Consider the following 14507-nt stretch of genomic DNA (forward strand, 5'->3'; position numbering starts at 1 on the left):
GTGGGAGGACTTGCACTTGGCTCAGAAGGATATCTACAGAGATGTAATGCTGGAGAATTAGGGAAACAGGTCTTGCTGGGTAAGGAAGGACTCTCTGTCCTTAAAATTTAGCCTTGTTGGTGTGTTTCTGGATATCTATCTAAAATTTTAGGTAGATAGATAAAGATATTTATATATAAATTTATATTTATAAATATACATGTATAAATATCCAGGGTGCATATATATATATATTTATATTTATATAAATGTCTACAATCCCTTTTTTTCCAATTCCAAAATCCAAAAATTTCTGAGGGCAAAGATGTTTTCTCATAATCTATTTGGTTACCAAACCTGAGCTGACCTGAACTCATCTGGTGGTGAAATAAAGACTAATTTATAGTCTTTATCCCAATTGGCATGCATGTTCATATATTTTGTTCCAGAAATATTAGTGTAGTGGATTATGGAATACTGGCCCAAACCCCTAAGTGGTGTTATGTAAATACATTACCTTTCTAAAAGCTGAAAAATTCTGATTTTTGGAACACATATGGCCCCAAGGCTTTAGATCAAGGATTTTGGACCTATGTGTAGTGGAGATTTTAGAGCTCAGAGGAGCATTAACCTCCCCACACCCCTCCACAAGAAAGGCCTTGAGGGGGCACATGTTACATCAGTGAAGAGCAGCAGCCCTGCTACTGGACTGGCAATAACCCCTCCCAAGGACTTTCTTTCCCCCACTGAAGTGGAAGCTATCGAACTCTCTGATAAAGCAAAAAATGGCAGCTTGGTTTCCTGATGGCAGCTCTGGGTTGTATGGATGAGAACTATCTGGAAATCAGGATTCTGGCCTGACAGAAGACTGAATTGTGGGCAGTACACTTAGCTATAAGAGAACCAGAAAGGTGCCCTAAGGGCTATTCTTGTGGCCAATAGCTAATCATATGATCCAGCAAGTGGGCCTTGGATAATTAAAAATAATCAAAATGAGGAGCCCAATTATGAGAAGCCCTTTGCTCACCAAAAGAATCCAGAGCAGGTTCTGAAGAGGCCGGGAGTGCCAAAACAGATGCTCCAGTCCATTCAAAGTGGCAGTGTGGCTATCTGGGCACCCAAGATGAGTGGCTGCAGAGGCCCCCAAGCCATGCTGTGATCTCCAGATCCATTGTGACATCTGCTGGGGCAAAAATGGTTGCCAAAGGCTGTTCAGAATCCTGCCAGAAGATAAGCATGTGGGAAGCAGGGGCTCACCTGTTCAGCCTCGCCTGCCCCACTGTGCTGCCTGGTGGACAGCCCTGCCCTGCTTCCCCTCTAGGAGCCGCCAGATGCTTCGAGACCCTCCAGTTCCTTACTTTGGTAGGGTTAGTGAGAGGGCACAGATCCCTCCCCTGCAGTTCCCACCTTGGGCCGTAGGAGCTTCTCTTTTAAGTGTGCCACTGCCCTGGAGACCTTGAAGTCCCAAGCTGGGCACAGGACCTTCCAGAAGAATAGACCTTGGAAATGTTTAAAACAAAGACATGCTAAGACAATAGATTTAAATAACTTTATAACTCCCCTCCTAGCTTCAATCAGGTCTTCTATCACTTTGTTAACAAAAATCTAGATTTACCATTTTTCAAGATGCTGTACTAGGTGCTATGGGGGAATACAAGATTGTTCGTCACTGTTATGGACTGAATTGTGTCCCCCACAAAATCCTTGTGTTGAAGCCTTAACCCCAATGTGACTGTATGTGGAGACAGGGCCTTTAAGGAGCTAATTAAGGTTAAATGAGGTCGTAAGTGTGGCACCCTCATTCATAGGACTGGTGTCCTTATAAGAGGAAGAGACACCAGAGATCTCCCTCTGTCCACTGCACAGAGGAAAGGCCATGTGAGGACACAGTGAGAAGGCAGCTGTCTATAAGCCAGGAAGAGGCTTCAACAGAAACCAACCCTGATGGCACATTGATCTTGGACTTCCAGCCTCTAGAACTGAGAAGAAACGTCTATTGTTCAGCCACCCAGTCTGTATTTTGTTGCAGCACCAGAGCAGACTAATACACTCATCCCTACAATCCAGGGATCATAGGTGGCATATACACATTCGCTTACTGTATATAGTGGTTTGCATGGTAAGTGACAAACAAACCTACAGACAGTGTTAGTTCAGTAAAGGAAATATTTTGGGGTAGGATAATTGAGATTTGACATTTTAAAATTGTTTTACCAGAATGGAGTTTTCTTGTGTTAATTTGGTGGTTTAGGGGCTGGGGGAAGGGAGCTGGGATTAAAAGCTGAGGAAGCATTTTGACCAAAGGCTTATATGTGGGAAATTCAAGTAGTAGGTAGACAACAGTAGATGTCTATAGAAGGGAGAAGAAAAAAGAATGGAGGAAAAACTAAAAATGCAGAGAGGCCAGTCCATTCTAAGTTTAGAGTTCCTATAGTAAAAAGAACACTAGGATCAGAACCTGTACCAGGTTATATGTGTATGACTTTATTGCTTACTAGTTATATGACCTTGGGCAAGTAACCTTGATAAGCTTGGGGAAAACACCAGTATGATACAGCTCACACTCTGCTTAAACTGATAGTGTGAGCCCAGTACTCTTGATACTAAATCTCATTTAAATAAGTTAAATTCTCCACATGACACCCCAAAGCCTGAATATACCTAGGCCAGCCCTCTCACAATTCCTCCTGTTGGTTATAAGGAGGGTCAAAGGAGAAAGCACGCACTCCTATTCCACCACGTTCAAGGTCAAGGAGGTGAGTTCTGAAAGGCAATTAAGTTGGTTTTGGTTTTTGCACATTTAGGGAAAAAATTAATATGAGGTAAGGTGACAATGCTAGAGTAGAACTCTTGTAATAGACTGTAATTTGGCACTCGCTTTGGGGGAAATTGGGAAGGTATATTCAAAGCCATAAAATAGCTCACACACTGCTCAAGGAATTCTACTTCTGGGAACCTAGCCTTAGATTCTAAAGATCCAAATTATGCTATAATTACATTGATATTCAGTGCAGCATTGCTTGCAACAGTAAAAAAAGAGAAATGCCTGAAATGTCCAATAAAAGGAAAATGGCTCAAATGTTACATCCACTTGATGGAAAATGATGCAGCCATTAAGCATTAAGGTTATGAAAACCATGTAAAATCCTTAAGACATAATAATATTAAATATATAAAATATAAACACTATGATTTTTTATTATATAAAAAATAGGCACAGAAAAAAGTCAGAAGGAAACACAACAAAATGCCAGTAACAGGTGGATCAGGGTGGTGGGATTATAGGTAGTTTTTTCCCCTATTCTTTTCCCAAATATCCCATAATGTGCTTATATTCCCTTAGTTAAAAAAAAAAGGTTCAAAAAGAATTCGGTTGCAATGCATGTCATCAGTGTGTAGAACTGGAAAGAGAATAAGATAGATTTAGGCTCTAATCCAAGTTCTTAGTTGTGTGCCTACAATTTAACCCAACAGGGAAAGAGTGGGAAAGAACAGGGAGTCTACAAAAGCACTTTTTAAAAAAGCCAAAAATAGGGGTGGCCTGGTGGCATAGCAGTTGGGTTCCTGCACTCTGCTTCGGTGGCCCGGGGTTCGCTGGTTCGGATCCTGGGTGCGGACCTGCACACTGCTCATCAAGCCATGCTGGGGCGGCGTCCCACATAGAGCAACTACAAGGATATACAACTATGACATACAACTACCTACGGGGGCTTTGGGGAGAATAAAGGAAAAAAGGAGGAAGATTGGTAAGAGATGTTAGCTCAGGGCCAGTCTTCCAAAAAAAAAAAAAAAAGCCAAAAATACCGAGTACCTCTTGTATGCACTGACCTTTACAAGGTGTTCTGGATTATAAAGTATTGGAAATCCTCTCTACCATCTAAGAAGAAAGACAATTCTTAGGGAAGCAACTGGAGTGGGGAAGATCTGGCACAAACGCAGACGTAGGGAGTGAAGAGACAAGAACAGCACTCTGTAAGCCCTGCTCTCATCAGAAGTCTCCTCCACAGAACCATCTTGGGAGGGGCTCGACTTCCACACTCCTCCTTCACAGCCATACTTTATCAATGTTTGTATCGAGACTTAAGTCAGATTGAATCTATCTTGGGTGTGATGCCCAAGGAAATATGATCCACGATTGGCTGAAATACTCTCAAAGCCAAAGAATGTAGTTTCTGAGCAATGAAAACAACCAAGAAAGAAAGAAAGAACACGGCTCATGCAGAAGCATGTCAAAATGATGGGACTTTATTTATGTGGATTCTTTGATGTCGGATAAGGTGTGGACTCTGTCTAAAGCTTTCCCCACAGTCAAGACATATATAAGGCTTTTCTCCAGTGTGAGTTCTCTGGTGTGTAATGAGGGTTGCACTCTGACTGAAGCGCTTCCCACACACAGAACATCCATAAGGTTTCTCCCCGGTGTGGATTCTCTGATGTTTCGAGAGGTCAGAGCACCGTTTGAAGCTCTTCTTGCACTCTTCACATGTATAGGGTCTCTCCCCTTTGTGTAGTCTCTGATGTCTAAAGCGGCTGGAAATACGGCAGGTTTCCCCACACTCGTTACATTGATAGTGTTTCTCTCCCATGTGGATTCTTTGATGCCGATTGAGATGTGAGCTCTGTCTGAAGCTATCCCCACATTTGGAACACGTGTATGGCTTTTCCCCTGTGTGTGTCCTCTGGTGTTTAATCAGGGCAGCACTCTGACTGAAGCTCTTCTCACAGTCTTGGCATTTGTAGGGTTTCTCCCCAGTGTGGATCCTCTGGTGTTTAAAGAGGTCCGAACGCTGTTTGAAACTCTTCCCACAGTTATCACATGTATAAGGTCTTTCTTCCTGGAACCGCCGCTGGGTCTTAAAAAGGCCTGGACTATGGAAATTTTCATCACTGTCAGTAGATTTGTAAGGTCTCACTGCTGGATGTTTCACCCTGTCTAAACTCTGTTTGCAGTTGCTCCCACGTTCATCACCGTTAACGGGCCTCTCTACTGCCTGGACACACTGACAATGAACCAAGTCTGAACTTCTGGCACTATTCCCAAATTCATTATATTTGGAGTCTCCCTCTTCTGTGGGACCATTCTTGAGATCTGAGATGCTGGTGAGTCCTTGCTCTTCAGGAGAATTTTCAAGTTTCAGCAAGGAGGGGTCTCCCGACTGCTTTTTTACCCTGTCCTCGTGGGTATCACAACACTCTGAAAGCAAGGGAGCCCTCCCCTGGGAACCTTCTCGTAGTTTCCCCTGTGGCTCTACTTCTTCTAGAATTTCTTGCTTTGGAATCAACTCTTTGTTCTTGGTTCTGGTTTCCAAACCTGAAACATTAAAAAAAAAAACTGCTGACATTCCATCCCTGTGCAAGAGTGAAATAAGCAAGTGCTAGCAGAATACCCACAAAAAACCTTTTTAATATTCTCCATGAAACCATTCCTAAAGTTAAATATTTTCATTAACCTGTCAGAGGTGCTCACATTTACCTGCATAAACCCTGTTTCTTTCCTTTTATACTTGTGCCTACACCCACCAGCCCATCTCTTCTCCCCCTGCCCCACTCCACTGCTGTATGAGTCACCATATCATGAGAGGCCAATCTGGAAGGGGTGTCAAGAGGGCAGTACAGCCTTTACCCCATGAATGAAGGATGGTTTAACGAGAGAAATTTTATTCATGTGATGAGTTAGAGTAATAGACATACCAAGTACCACCAAGGTCTGAAGGCAGGGTCTGGGTGGGAGACACATCTAAGACAGACTGAAAGTCTATAAAGGAAGAGTCAAGCCACCAGCTTCCATCCCCCAATCCAGAACTTTTGCAGTTTACTCTCCCGGAAGCCTGAACCAGATAAATTCTGGATTGGGGACATGAGGCACAGCTGAGAACATGGGATGGGTACCAGTTTCACATCAGGAAAATCAAGTGAAAACAGACACACTAATTGGTAAACCTCAGTGCACTGTCCTCTGCTCAGGTCCAAACTGTTGGCTCCAAAGCTTACATCCTCCAGGCAGAAGGGCAGGGATTTCATAGGCTTCATTCCCCATTGTACCCCCAGCACTTGGAACAGCACCTGGCTTATTGCAGACACTCAATAAAATATTTGTTGAATGACTCTCTCTATGGTAAAACTTCCCAGCCCCGGCCAAAGACCTAGAGACACCGACATATGGGAATTCCCCAGTAAATCAGCACCTGGTGACCAACCCTATAGTGAAGATCACCAGTTCACAAGTTCTACCCCAACACAGAGTTTCCAGTCAGATTTCTTATGTTTGACTATTAAACAAATAGAAAGTGAAAGGTTACCAACACTTCAGGAAAACGTCTAATATAAATGCCAGTGAAACATGCGATGCATGAAACAGAGAATTTAATAACCTATAATTAATATTCTCAGATAAATAAGAGAAGATATTGCATCCAGGAAGCAAGGAAGCTATAAGAAAAGAATAAAGAACATGAAAAAGCTCTTGAAAATATTAATGAAAGCAGAAATATTTCAGCATTAAGAGCTGGAAGATAAAGCTAAGGATCTCCTAGATAGTGAAACAAAAGATAAGAAATGGGAAGGGATGGAGGAGAATCTTAGAGGATCCATCCATGAGTTCCAACAGCCAACTGAAAGAAATCTCAGAAAGAAAACAGAAAAAAATGAGATAAAAATAGATAGATAGATAAAAGAATATTATAAAGAATTTCTCACAACTCAAAGACAGGGGCGTCTAAATTATAAGGGCCCACCAGCTACTCAGAACAATGAATTAAAAAAAAAAACCTCACACTAAGCCACATCCATTGTGAAATTTCATACTAGCAGGAATACAGAAAAGATTCTAAAGGCTTCTATACAGAACAAATGGATCAAATATCACAGTGGCCTCAGATTTCTCAATAGCAACCTGGAAAGCTAGCTAGAAAATGCACTGTCTTCAAAATTCAAAGGTAAAATCATTTCTAACATGGAATGCTATATCTAGCTATCTATAATCCAAATGTGAGAGAGGAATAAAGACATTTTCAGACACACAAATTTTCAAAAAATTTAGCTCCCAAGTATATGTTCTCTGGAAGATACTGGAGGATGTTCTCCATCAAATCAAGGGGGTAAACCAAGGAAGAAAATGGTATGGGATCCAGGAAAGAGAAAAGGAATTCCCAGGTGATAATGAAGGAAAGTTCTAGGACAACAGCTGTGTAACAGGCCTGGAGAAGAAGCCCGTTCACACTGGAGCAGAGGAAGGTCCAGGAGGATTGCTCCAAGGGGGAAACAAAAGTGATGGCGTATCTGATATATCTGAACACGCTGAGAGGAGTTTTACATTTCTAACAGAGAGCATGGGGGTGAACTAGTGTTCAGTAATCAGAAAAGTAAACACACGTAAAACAAAGCATTATTAATTCCAGGGAAAACTAAAAGCTGTAAAATAAAAGAACATACTGTTGTATATATGATGTGGGTGAATACAGATAATATTTACATAAGCAGAATATTGAAACATTATATTAATGAACAAAAAGACTGATTTAACTATAATCAGAGAATTATGGACTGCTAAATGTGTGCATGTTGAGGGGACAGAATTCTCGTCTTCCTCAGTAGGCAGTCAGGAGATAATAACTGAAATTGGGGAAAAAATAGCAGTTATTCTGCACCATCTTATTTAGAAATATGAAAATAAATACCACTAGAAAGTTAAAGGATTTTAAAGTTGTTGTCTCTGCAAAGCTGGAAACAGGATTGAGAAGGCCTGATATTTTCCTAAGAAGATTTGAAAAACACAAACCATGAAAGTAAAAGATTGAAAAATTTGACTATATTAAAAATTTTAAATTCCACATAACAAAAGATGCCATGGTGAAAAGACAAGCCACCTATATACCAATAAAATAAAAGATTAGTATCAAAAATATAAAGAGCAGGGCCAGCCCCTGGTGGCCTAGTGGTTAAGTTTGGCATGCTCCACTTTGGTGGCCCGGGTTCAGTTCCCGCCACGGACCTACACCACTTCTCAGTGGCCATGCTGTGGTGGCAGCTCACATACAAAATAAAGGAAGACTGGCCACAAATGTTAGCTCAGGGAGACTTTTCCTCAGCAAAAAGGAAGATTGGCAACAGATGTTAGCTCAGGGCGAATCTTCCTCAGAAAAAAAAAATATGGAGCAATCACAAAGCACTTTAAAAAATGACAATGGAGGAAAGGAGAAGGGATAAGGATATAAACAGGAAATCACAGGAGAGGAAAACAGAATGTCCCAAAGATATTTGGAAAGATATTTAACCCAGTAGAGATCAGGGCAAGGCAAGTTAAAGCAACAGGATACCTACCATTCAGTCATTCATCCACATAGTATCTATTGAGAACCAACTCTGTGCCAGGCACTGTTCTGGGCACTTGGGAGACATTAATGAACAAAACACACAAAATCCTTCCCCTTGGGGAGTTTACATTCCAGAAGAGGCAGTCAGACAATAAATAAACATAAAGTAAATTATATAGGATGTTAGAGGGTGATAAATGCTACAGATCAAGTCAAGCAAGTAAGGGATGCGTCAGCAGTGTGGGAGGAGGAGATGGGTAGGCAAACTGCAGTATTAAACATTATGGTCAGGTCAGGCCTCACTGAAAAGTGAGATCTGAGCAAACACTTGAAACACAGGGAGTATGCTTTGTGGAGATCCGGAGGAAGAATATTCCAGGCAGAGGGATCAATTAGAGCAAAGTCCATGAGGCAGGATGCCTGCCATGTTCAAGGAGCGGCAGGGTCAGTGGGGCTGGAGCAGAGTGAGTGAGGGGAGAGTAGAAGATGGGCTGGCGAGGTCGCAGGGCCACGTCACATTAGGCATCTTTTACTCTGCCTGAAATGGGGAGCCATTGCAGGTTCTGAGCAGAGGTGTGACATAACCTAACATCTTAAAGGGAACACTTGGGCTACTGTATTAAGATATCTTACCATCAGCTGAACACCGAGTGTTGACAAGGATCTGGAGAAAGAAGATTTTTCATATACTGCTGGTAGGAGTACAAACTGGTTACAAGCCTTTTGCACAGCAAGATGGGCAAATATCCCTAAGTATAGTCTCTTCAGAAACACAGGGAGGGGCCAGCCCCGTGGCGTAGTGGTTAAGTGCGTGCACTCCACTGCTGGCGGCCCGGGTTCAGATCCTGGGCTCGCACCGATGCACCGCTTGTCAGGCCATGCTGTGGCGGCATCCCATATAAAGTGGAGGAAGATGGGCACGGATGTTAGCCTAGGGCCAGTCTTCCTCAGCAAAAAAAAAAAAAAAAAAAAAAGGAGGATTGGCATGGATGTTAGCTCAGGGCTGATCTTCCCCACAAAAAAAAAAAAGAAACACAGGGAGAAAGATACAAGAATGTTCAATGTAATACTGTTTGGAAAGGTGAAAAATTAGAAGCCTTAATGTCCACTGACAGGAGAATGGATAAATTAATTTTAGAATATTGATACAATGAAATATATAGGTGATAAAATGAAGAAACTAGAGTTACATGTATGAACACGGATAAATCTCAAAAATGTAATGTTGAGAGAAAGGCAAGGTGCAAAAGAATCATACAGTAATATAATTTATATACCATAAAAGCATGTACAATATGATGTATATGGTCACATTTATATATTTACATGTTTATATACATGTTTACATACACGCTCATATAAAGAGAATGTGTGTGTTTATGTGGCTACATGTATATGTAGAAAGAACATAAAACACACATAGAAATGATAAATACCACAATCAGGATATTCGTTACCTCTGGAGAAGGAACAAGGGGAACAGCTTCAGGGAGGGTACACAGGGCTTCACCTATAGCTGTTACATATTATTGCTTTGAAAAAAAAATATACAAAGCCAATATGGCCAAATATTAAAATCTAATTAAAAAACCTGGGTGATAGATATATAGGTGCCCATTATATATTTTTTTCTGTATATATTTTATTAAAAGTGAACCAAAATTAAAAGCTGACTCTATCACCTAACAATACAGAACAGAAAGGTTCTGCTTGGGTCACAAAAGAGACTCCAACCAAGGCTCTCAACTCTGTCTGTGAATGGCAGGCTGGCTCAGGGATCTACTGAAGCCAGCTCTTCACAAGTCACACACAGCTAGAGACACCCATAGCACTTACTCGGCGAGACCGTGTTCCCGTGATCCTTTGGTGCGCTCTCCCTGTGGAAGTCCCTCTGAGCTGGGTCTAGCTGCTCCCACTCCTCCCAGGTTAGAGACACAGCCACGTCCTCGACCGGCACCAACCCCTGAAACAACACGAGACCTCCCCTCAGCACCTACTGTCCCAGGATAGTGTTATCAGCAGTCTCAAGATGAGGCTGGGCTCCAGAGAGGAGTCTGCCAGCACCGAGGAGGAAGCACTGAGAATCAAGCAGCAACCGTGGCTGCTGAGTCTTTCTCAGTGAGTCTTGTACCGACGGGGGACTTTCAAAGCGACCAAAGACAGAGGCTGACATTCTCCTGCAATCCTGAGAAGGCTTTCTGTGGACTGTCTACACTAATTTGGGGTAAGAGCAAAATATTCATTTGAGTTATATCACTGTGATTTATCAAAATGGAAACCTGATATGGATTGAGAATATACAGATAACCCGAAAGTCCTGAGTTCCCATGTTGGCTCTGAGACACTGTTTCCTCAAGTGTGAAGTGGATACAAATATCTATCTAGAGAAGATGAAGGTACCTCACGGACAGCAGGTGCTCAGTAAAATTTCCTTTCCCTTCCCTTGACCACTGCACAATAAGATAATTATCCAACAAGATGGTCTTTTGAGATGGCTTATTTAAATGTAAGTTGACCATTCACAGGAGGTAAAGCCACAGTTCTTAGAAAGGAAAAGTTCTAAAACTGGTGCAGGGAGACGGTTGTGTAGGTTCCAGTGATGGGTCACAAATTGACTCCAGGCATCTCATTCAATGACAGGGAAGGGAAATGTATTTTTTAAATTTTCTGTTACGATTTGTAATACTTTATGTTTTGACATCTTAAAAAAAAAAAAAAAACTTTCTGACTAGGGAGACTGCCCCTCATAGGGCTAGCCAATTCTTAGAGAGCAAATGGCTCAGCTGAGACTGGTTAATGCAGCCATACCTCCTCTGTCTGGCCCGTACACCCAGGAGGCATCATTTCTCTGCCTTAATCATCCCAGGGCTAGGTACCAGGCAACTACCGACCGCTGCTATAATTCAGAGCCCACTGAAATTATTCAACCTCGCCAATCCTAAACTGTTCACCCTGCCTTGTCTTGCCTTTCCCTCTGAAACGCCAATATAGGTTCTGGCCTAAACTTTCCCCTAGCTCCTGTCATCTGCCTCCTGACCACCCTGGTCTCCTTCACATGAAGCTGTGTGTGGCAGGGGGTGCCTCCTGTCTCTAACATCTGAATGTCATAAGTTTTGTGTTTTCCTGAGCCTCTCCTCTGTCTCCTTGAAAGGAAAACCACACTCTTGTGTGTCTCCTCTACTCTCAATACTCTGAATACCTTATTACAACATTTCACTTCTGACACCAGATGAGTGCGTTTCCACATGTCAAGCAATTCTGTGACACCAGCTGAGTGTCCTACAGTTTAATTCAATGCTGACACTACCTACCTGGAGACAGCGTCAGATCCCACAGGTTAAAGGCTCAATCCTACAAGACTGCCCCCTCCCCACCTTCAGATGCCAATCACAAGTCCATGTTGTCACCTATGGACCTGCTTCTGATCAACCAGCTTAGATCAGAGGATCTCATGATGCCCTCTTTGGGTTCAATTAATTTGCTAAAGGGGCTCCAGAACTCAGGAAAACAGTTTACTTACTAGATTGCTAGTTTATTATAAAAGAATATAACTCAGGAACAGCCAGATGGAAGAGATACATAGGGCCAGGTCTGGAGGGGTGCCAAGCCCAGGAACTTCTGCCCCCCTGGAGTTGGGGTGCGTCACCCTCCCGCTAAGTGGATACCTTTACCAACCTGAAAGCTCTCCAAACCCCATACTATTGGGATTTTATGGAGGCTTCATCACGTAGGCATGATCAATTATAAACTCCATTTCCAGCCCCTCTCCCTTCTTTAGAGTACCATTATCAATTGTGGGAGGAGGGGGTCCCCAACCGTTAAAAACTAAAAAGGGATCCTCACAAAGTGGTGGGGAATTGCTGTTCTGGCATAAGCAGCTGAACGACACAAGCCCACTTTCCATTCTGACATCTTGCCTTCCCAGATAATCTAGTTAGACAAGAGGGTGTCTTACAGTGGGTAAACAATACTCTCCTGTTGGTTTGTGCTGAGAGGTCTATAACTCAAGGATCATGTCCTGGATGGATTCACTTGTCACAGTTTCCTACGGAAAGGAAAGAAAGTTTCATGCACATCCTAAAGTTCACAGAAAACATACTAAGGCAGGAAAGAACTTCTGAAACTCATAGCATCCCTTACACCTCCATTCCCCACATCCTACCCCAAGAACACGTTCACTCCTCAGCTGGGGTGAGGACCCATCTAGCGCTCTCTGAAAGGCGCGCACAGTGGCCGCCGCCGCCTCTCCGCTCTCCGGGCAGTGCTTCCGCACCCAGGCCTGGAGCTCCCGGGGCAGGATGGTCAGGAACTGCTCCAGCACCAGCAGCTCCAGGATCTGCTCCTTCGAGTGCATCTCAGGCCTCAGCCACCGACGACAAAGTTGCCTGAGCCGGCTCAGCGCCTCTTCGGGTCCGGCCACCTCCTGGTAACGGAACTGCCTAAAACGCCGTCGAGAAGTTTCGGGATCCTGACAGTCCCGGGGCGCTGCGGACTCCAGACCTCCCGGTGAGTCTTCCTCCACTTTCACTACCAAAAGCCCATCACGCAGGGGCGGCGCGGCGACCCCGGCCCTCGCAGCCACCGTCCGGGCCCCCGCCGCGGCGTCACTGCCTGGACCTGCGGTCAAGCTGGAACTCATCTTCCTCCCGCACGTGCTGACTTTGCCGGAGTTTTGCCCTCAGGTGAGAAGACAGCAAACCCCGCAAAACGCCCCGGAGCTCATCGACCCTCCCCAAAGCAGGGGCGCATGCCTGTCCAGTCCCCAACAGGACCCCACCTCGCCCGGCCCCTCCGGGACTCCTCCCACCTGCAGCTCATCCACCCAGAACTCGCTTCGTCTGGCGACAAAAAATAATGCACAACTAACCCAGGCAGGAAGTGCGTCACCGACTCCCTGCGGCAGCCATCTCTCTCGGGCATTTCCGGGGCCTCTCTAGGCGCCCCGGAGGAGTGAGATGCGTCTTGGTGGTTTGCTGTCGTTGCCTCTTCTAGAGGTACTCTCCCAGTGTACCTTGCCTTGTGGAACTTATAGGCCTTAAGGTTATGGAACTAAAGGATATTCTCTTTTTTAAAGCTTGGATGTCATTCTTTAACACAGTTTCTGTGAATAAAGTTTTGTAAATTTTGTTTTAGGAAAAGTTAAAGGTCCAGCTGTACCATGAGTGGTAAGCAGTCGTTCATCCATCTGGGTATTCATTTATGCAAGAAAGCTTGGTAGAGTATCTTCTACACGCCAAGGCATCGTGCTTGACCCCATAGATACAACACCGGGGAAGACATAGTCCCTGTCCTCAAGTTGCTCACAGTCTCCTCGGAGAGACAAACACTTAAATCCTTACAGGACAGTGTGGTAAAAGCAACACTTTGAGATATATACAGTGTCCATTTGTATAACCAGAGGTGGAATTAATCAGTCATGCCTGAGGGGGAGGGTACAGTGAAAGACTTCACAGGGGAAATTAAAGTTTAAAGAATCTGTGGACTGAAGACATTTTAATTCAAAAATGATTTAGATAAATTTATAGGCAATAAATCCATAAAAGATTGTCATCCCCTCCAACATTAAGGTTTCCCACACTGAGCTTCCTTGCAATGCCTCACAGTATCAAAGTTGCCAAAGATTCTGTCCTATTCTAAGCCCAACTCCTCTGTCCTGTCATTGACTCCCTCTCCCTCACTTTTAAATATCACCGTGGACCTTGTTGTCTCTCCTCTTTTCTATGCTTCTCTGGTTTCTATTATGTATATCTGTTTTCTGGCCTCATGTTGAATATACAAATCAGTCACTTTCTAAAGAACTTAGAGGTAAGAAGCAGGTAGAAAGACATCCAGATTGTTTTGCGTTATAACATTTTGTTTCAAACAAAAGGTTGTTTAAAAAAATGCATCCTTGATGTACTAGAACTTTAAAGAAAGAGCAAAGCCAAAAGGCCAAACTCTCTGCAATTCATAAGAAAGAGTACTTTTCACTAAGAAAGAAAAGGTGATGGGCACAGTCTATGCACGTCTACCTATTTCCTCCTCGTGCCTCCAGGATCTTTGTGTTGTTTTCTTTTAATTGCTAGTTTTAAAATTGAAGAGTTTGAGATACTTAAGAGGAATATAATTGAGGAAAAATGAAGAAGGATAACTATTTTTTGAGGTTGGGGCAGAAGAAATATAAAGAGTGCAGCTTACTCCCTGTCTCTAGTTCAAACAGCACACAATCAAATTAAT

General features: G+C 43.3%; 1 protein-coding gene across 1 annotated transcript; it reads right to left on the reverse strand.

Annotated features, from left to right (window-relative positions):
* Window positions 1-4022: 4022 nt before the first annotated feature.
* ZNF394 (zinc finger protein 394) lies at window positions 4023-13108 on the reverse strand. Its single transcript, XM_087417584.1, has 3 exons — window positions 12454-13108; window positions 10128-10254; window positions 4023-5290 (listed from the first exon to the last, which is right to left on the reverse strand). The coding sequence occupies exons 1-3, from the start codon at window positions 12928-12930 to the stop codon at window positions 4209-4211; spliced, it is 1686 nt and encodes a 561-aa protein (XP_087273710.1). The 5' UTR covers window positions 12931-13108; the 3' UTR covers window positions 4023-4208.
* Window positions 13109-14507: the final 1399 nt, after the last annotated feature.

The sequence above is a fragment of the Ceratotherium simum genome, chromosome 26 (assembly GCF_057802395.1).
Source record: "Ceratotherium simum simum isolate JZ-2026a chromosome 26, ASM5780239v1, whole genome shotgun sequence".
Classification (NCBI taxonomy): Eukaryota; Metazoa; Chordata; class Mammalia; order Perissodactyla; family Rhinocerotidae; genus Ceratotherium; species Ceratotherium simum.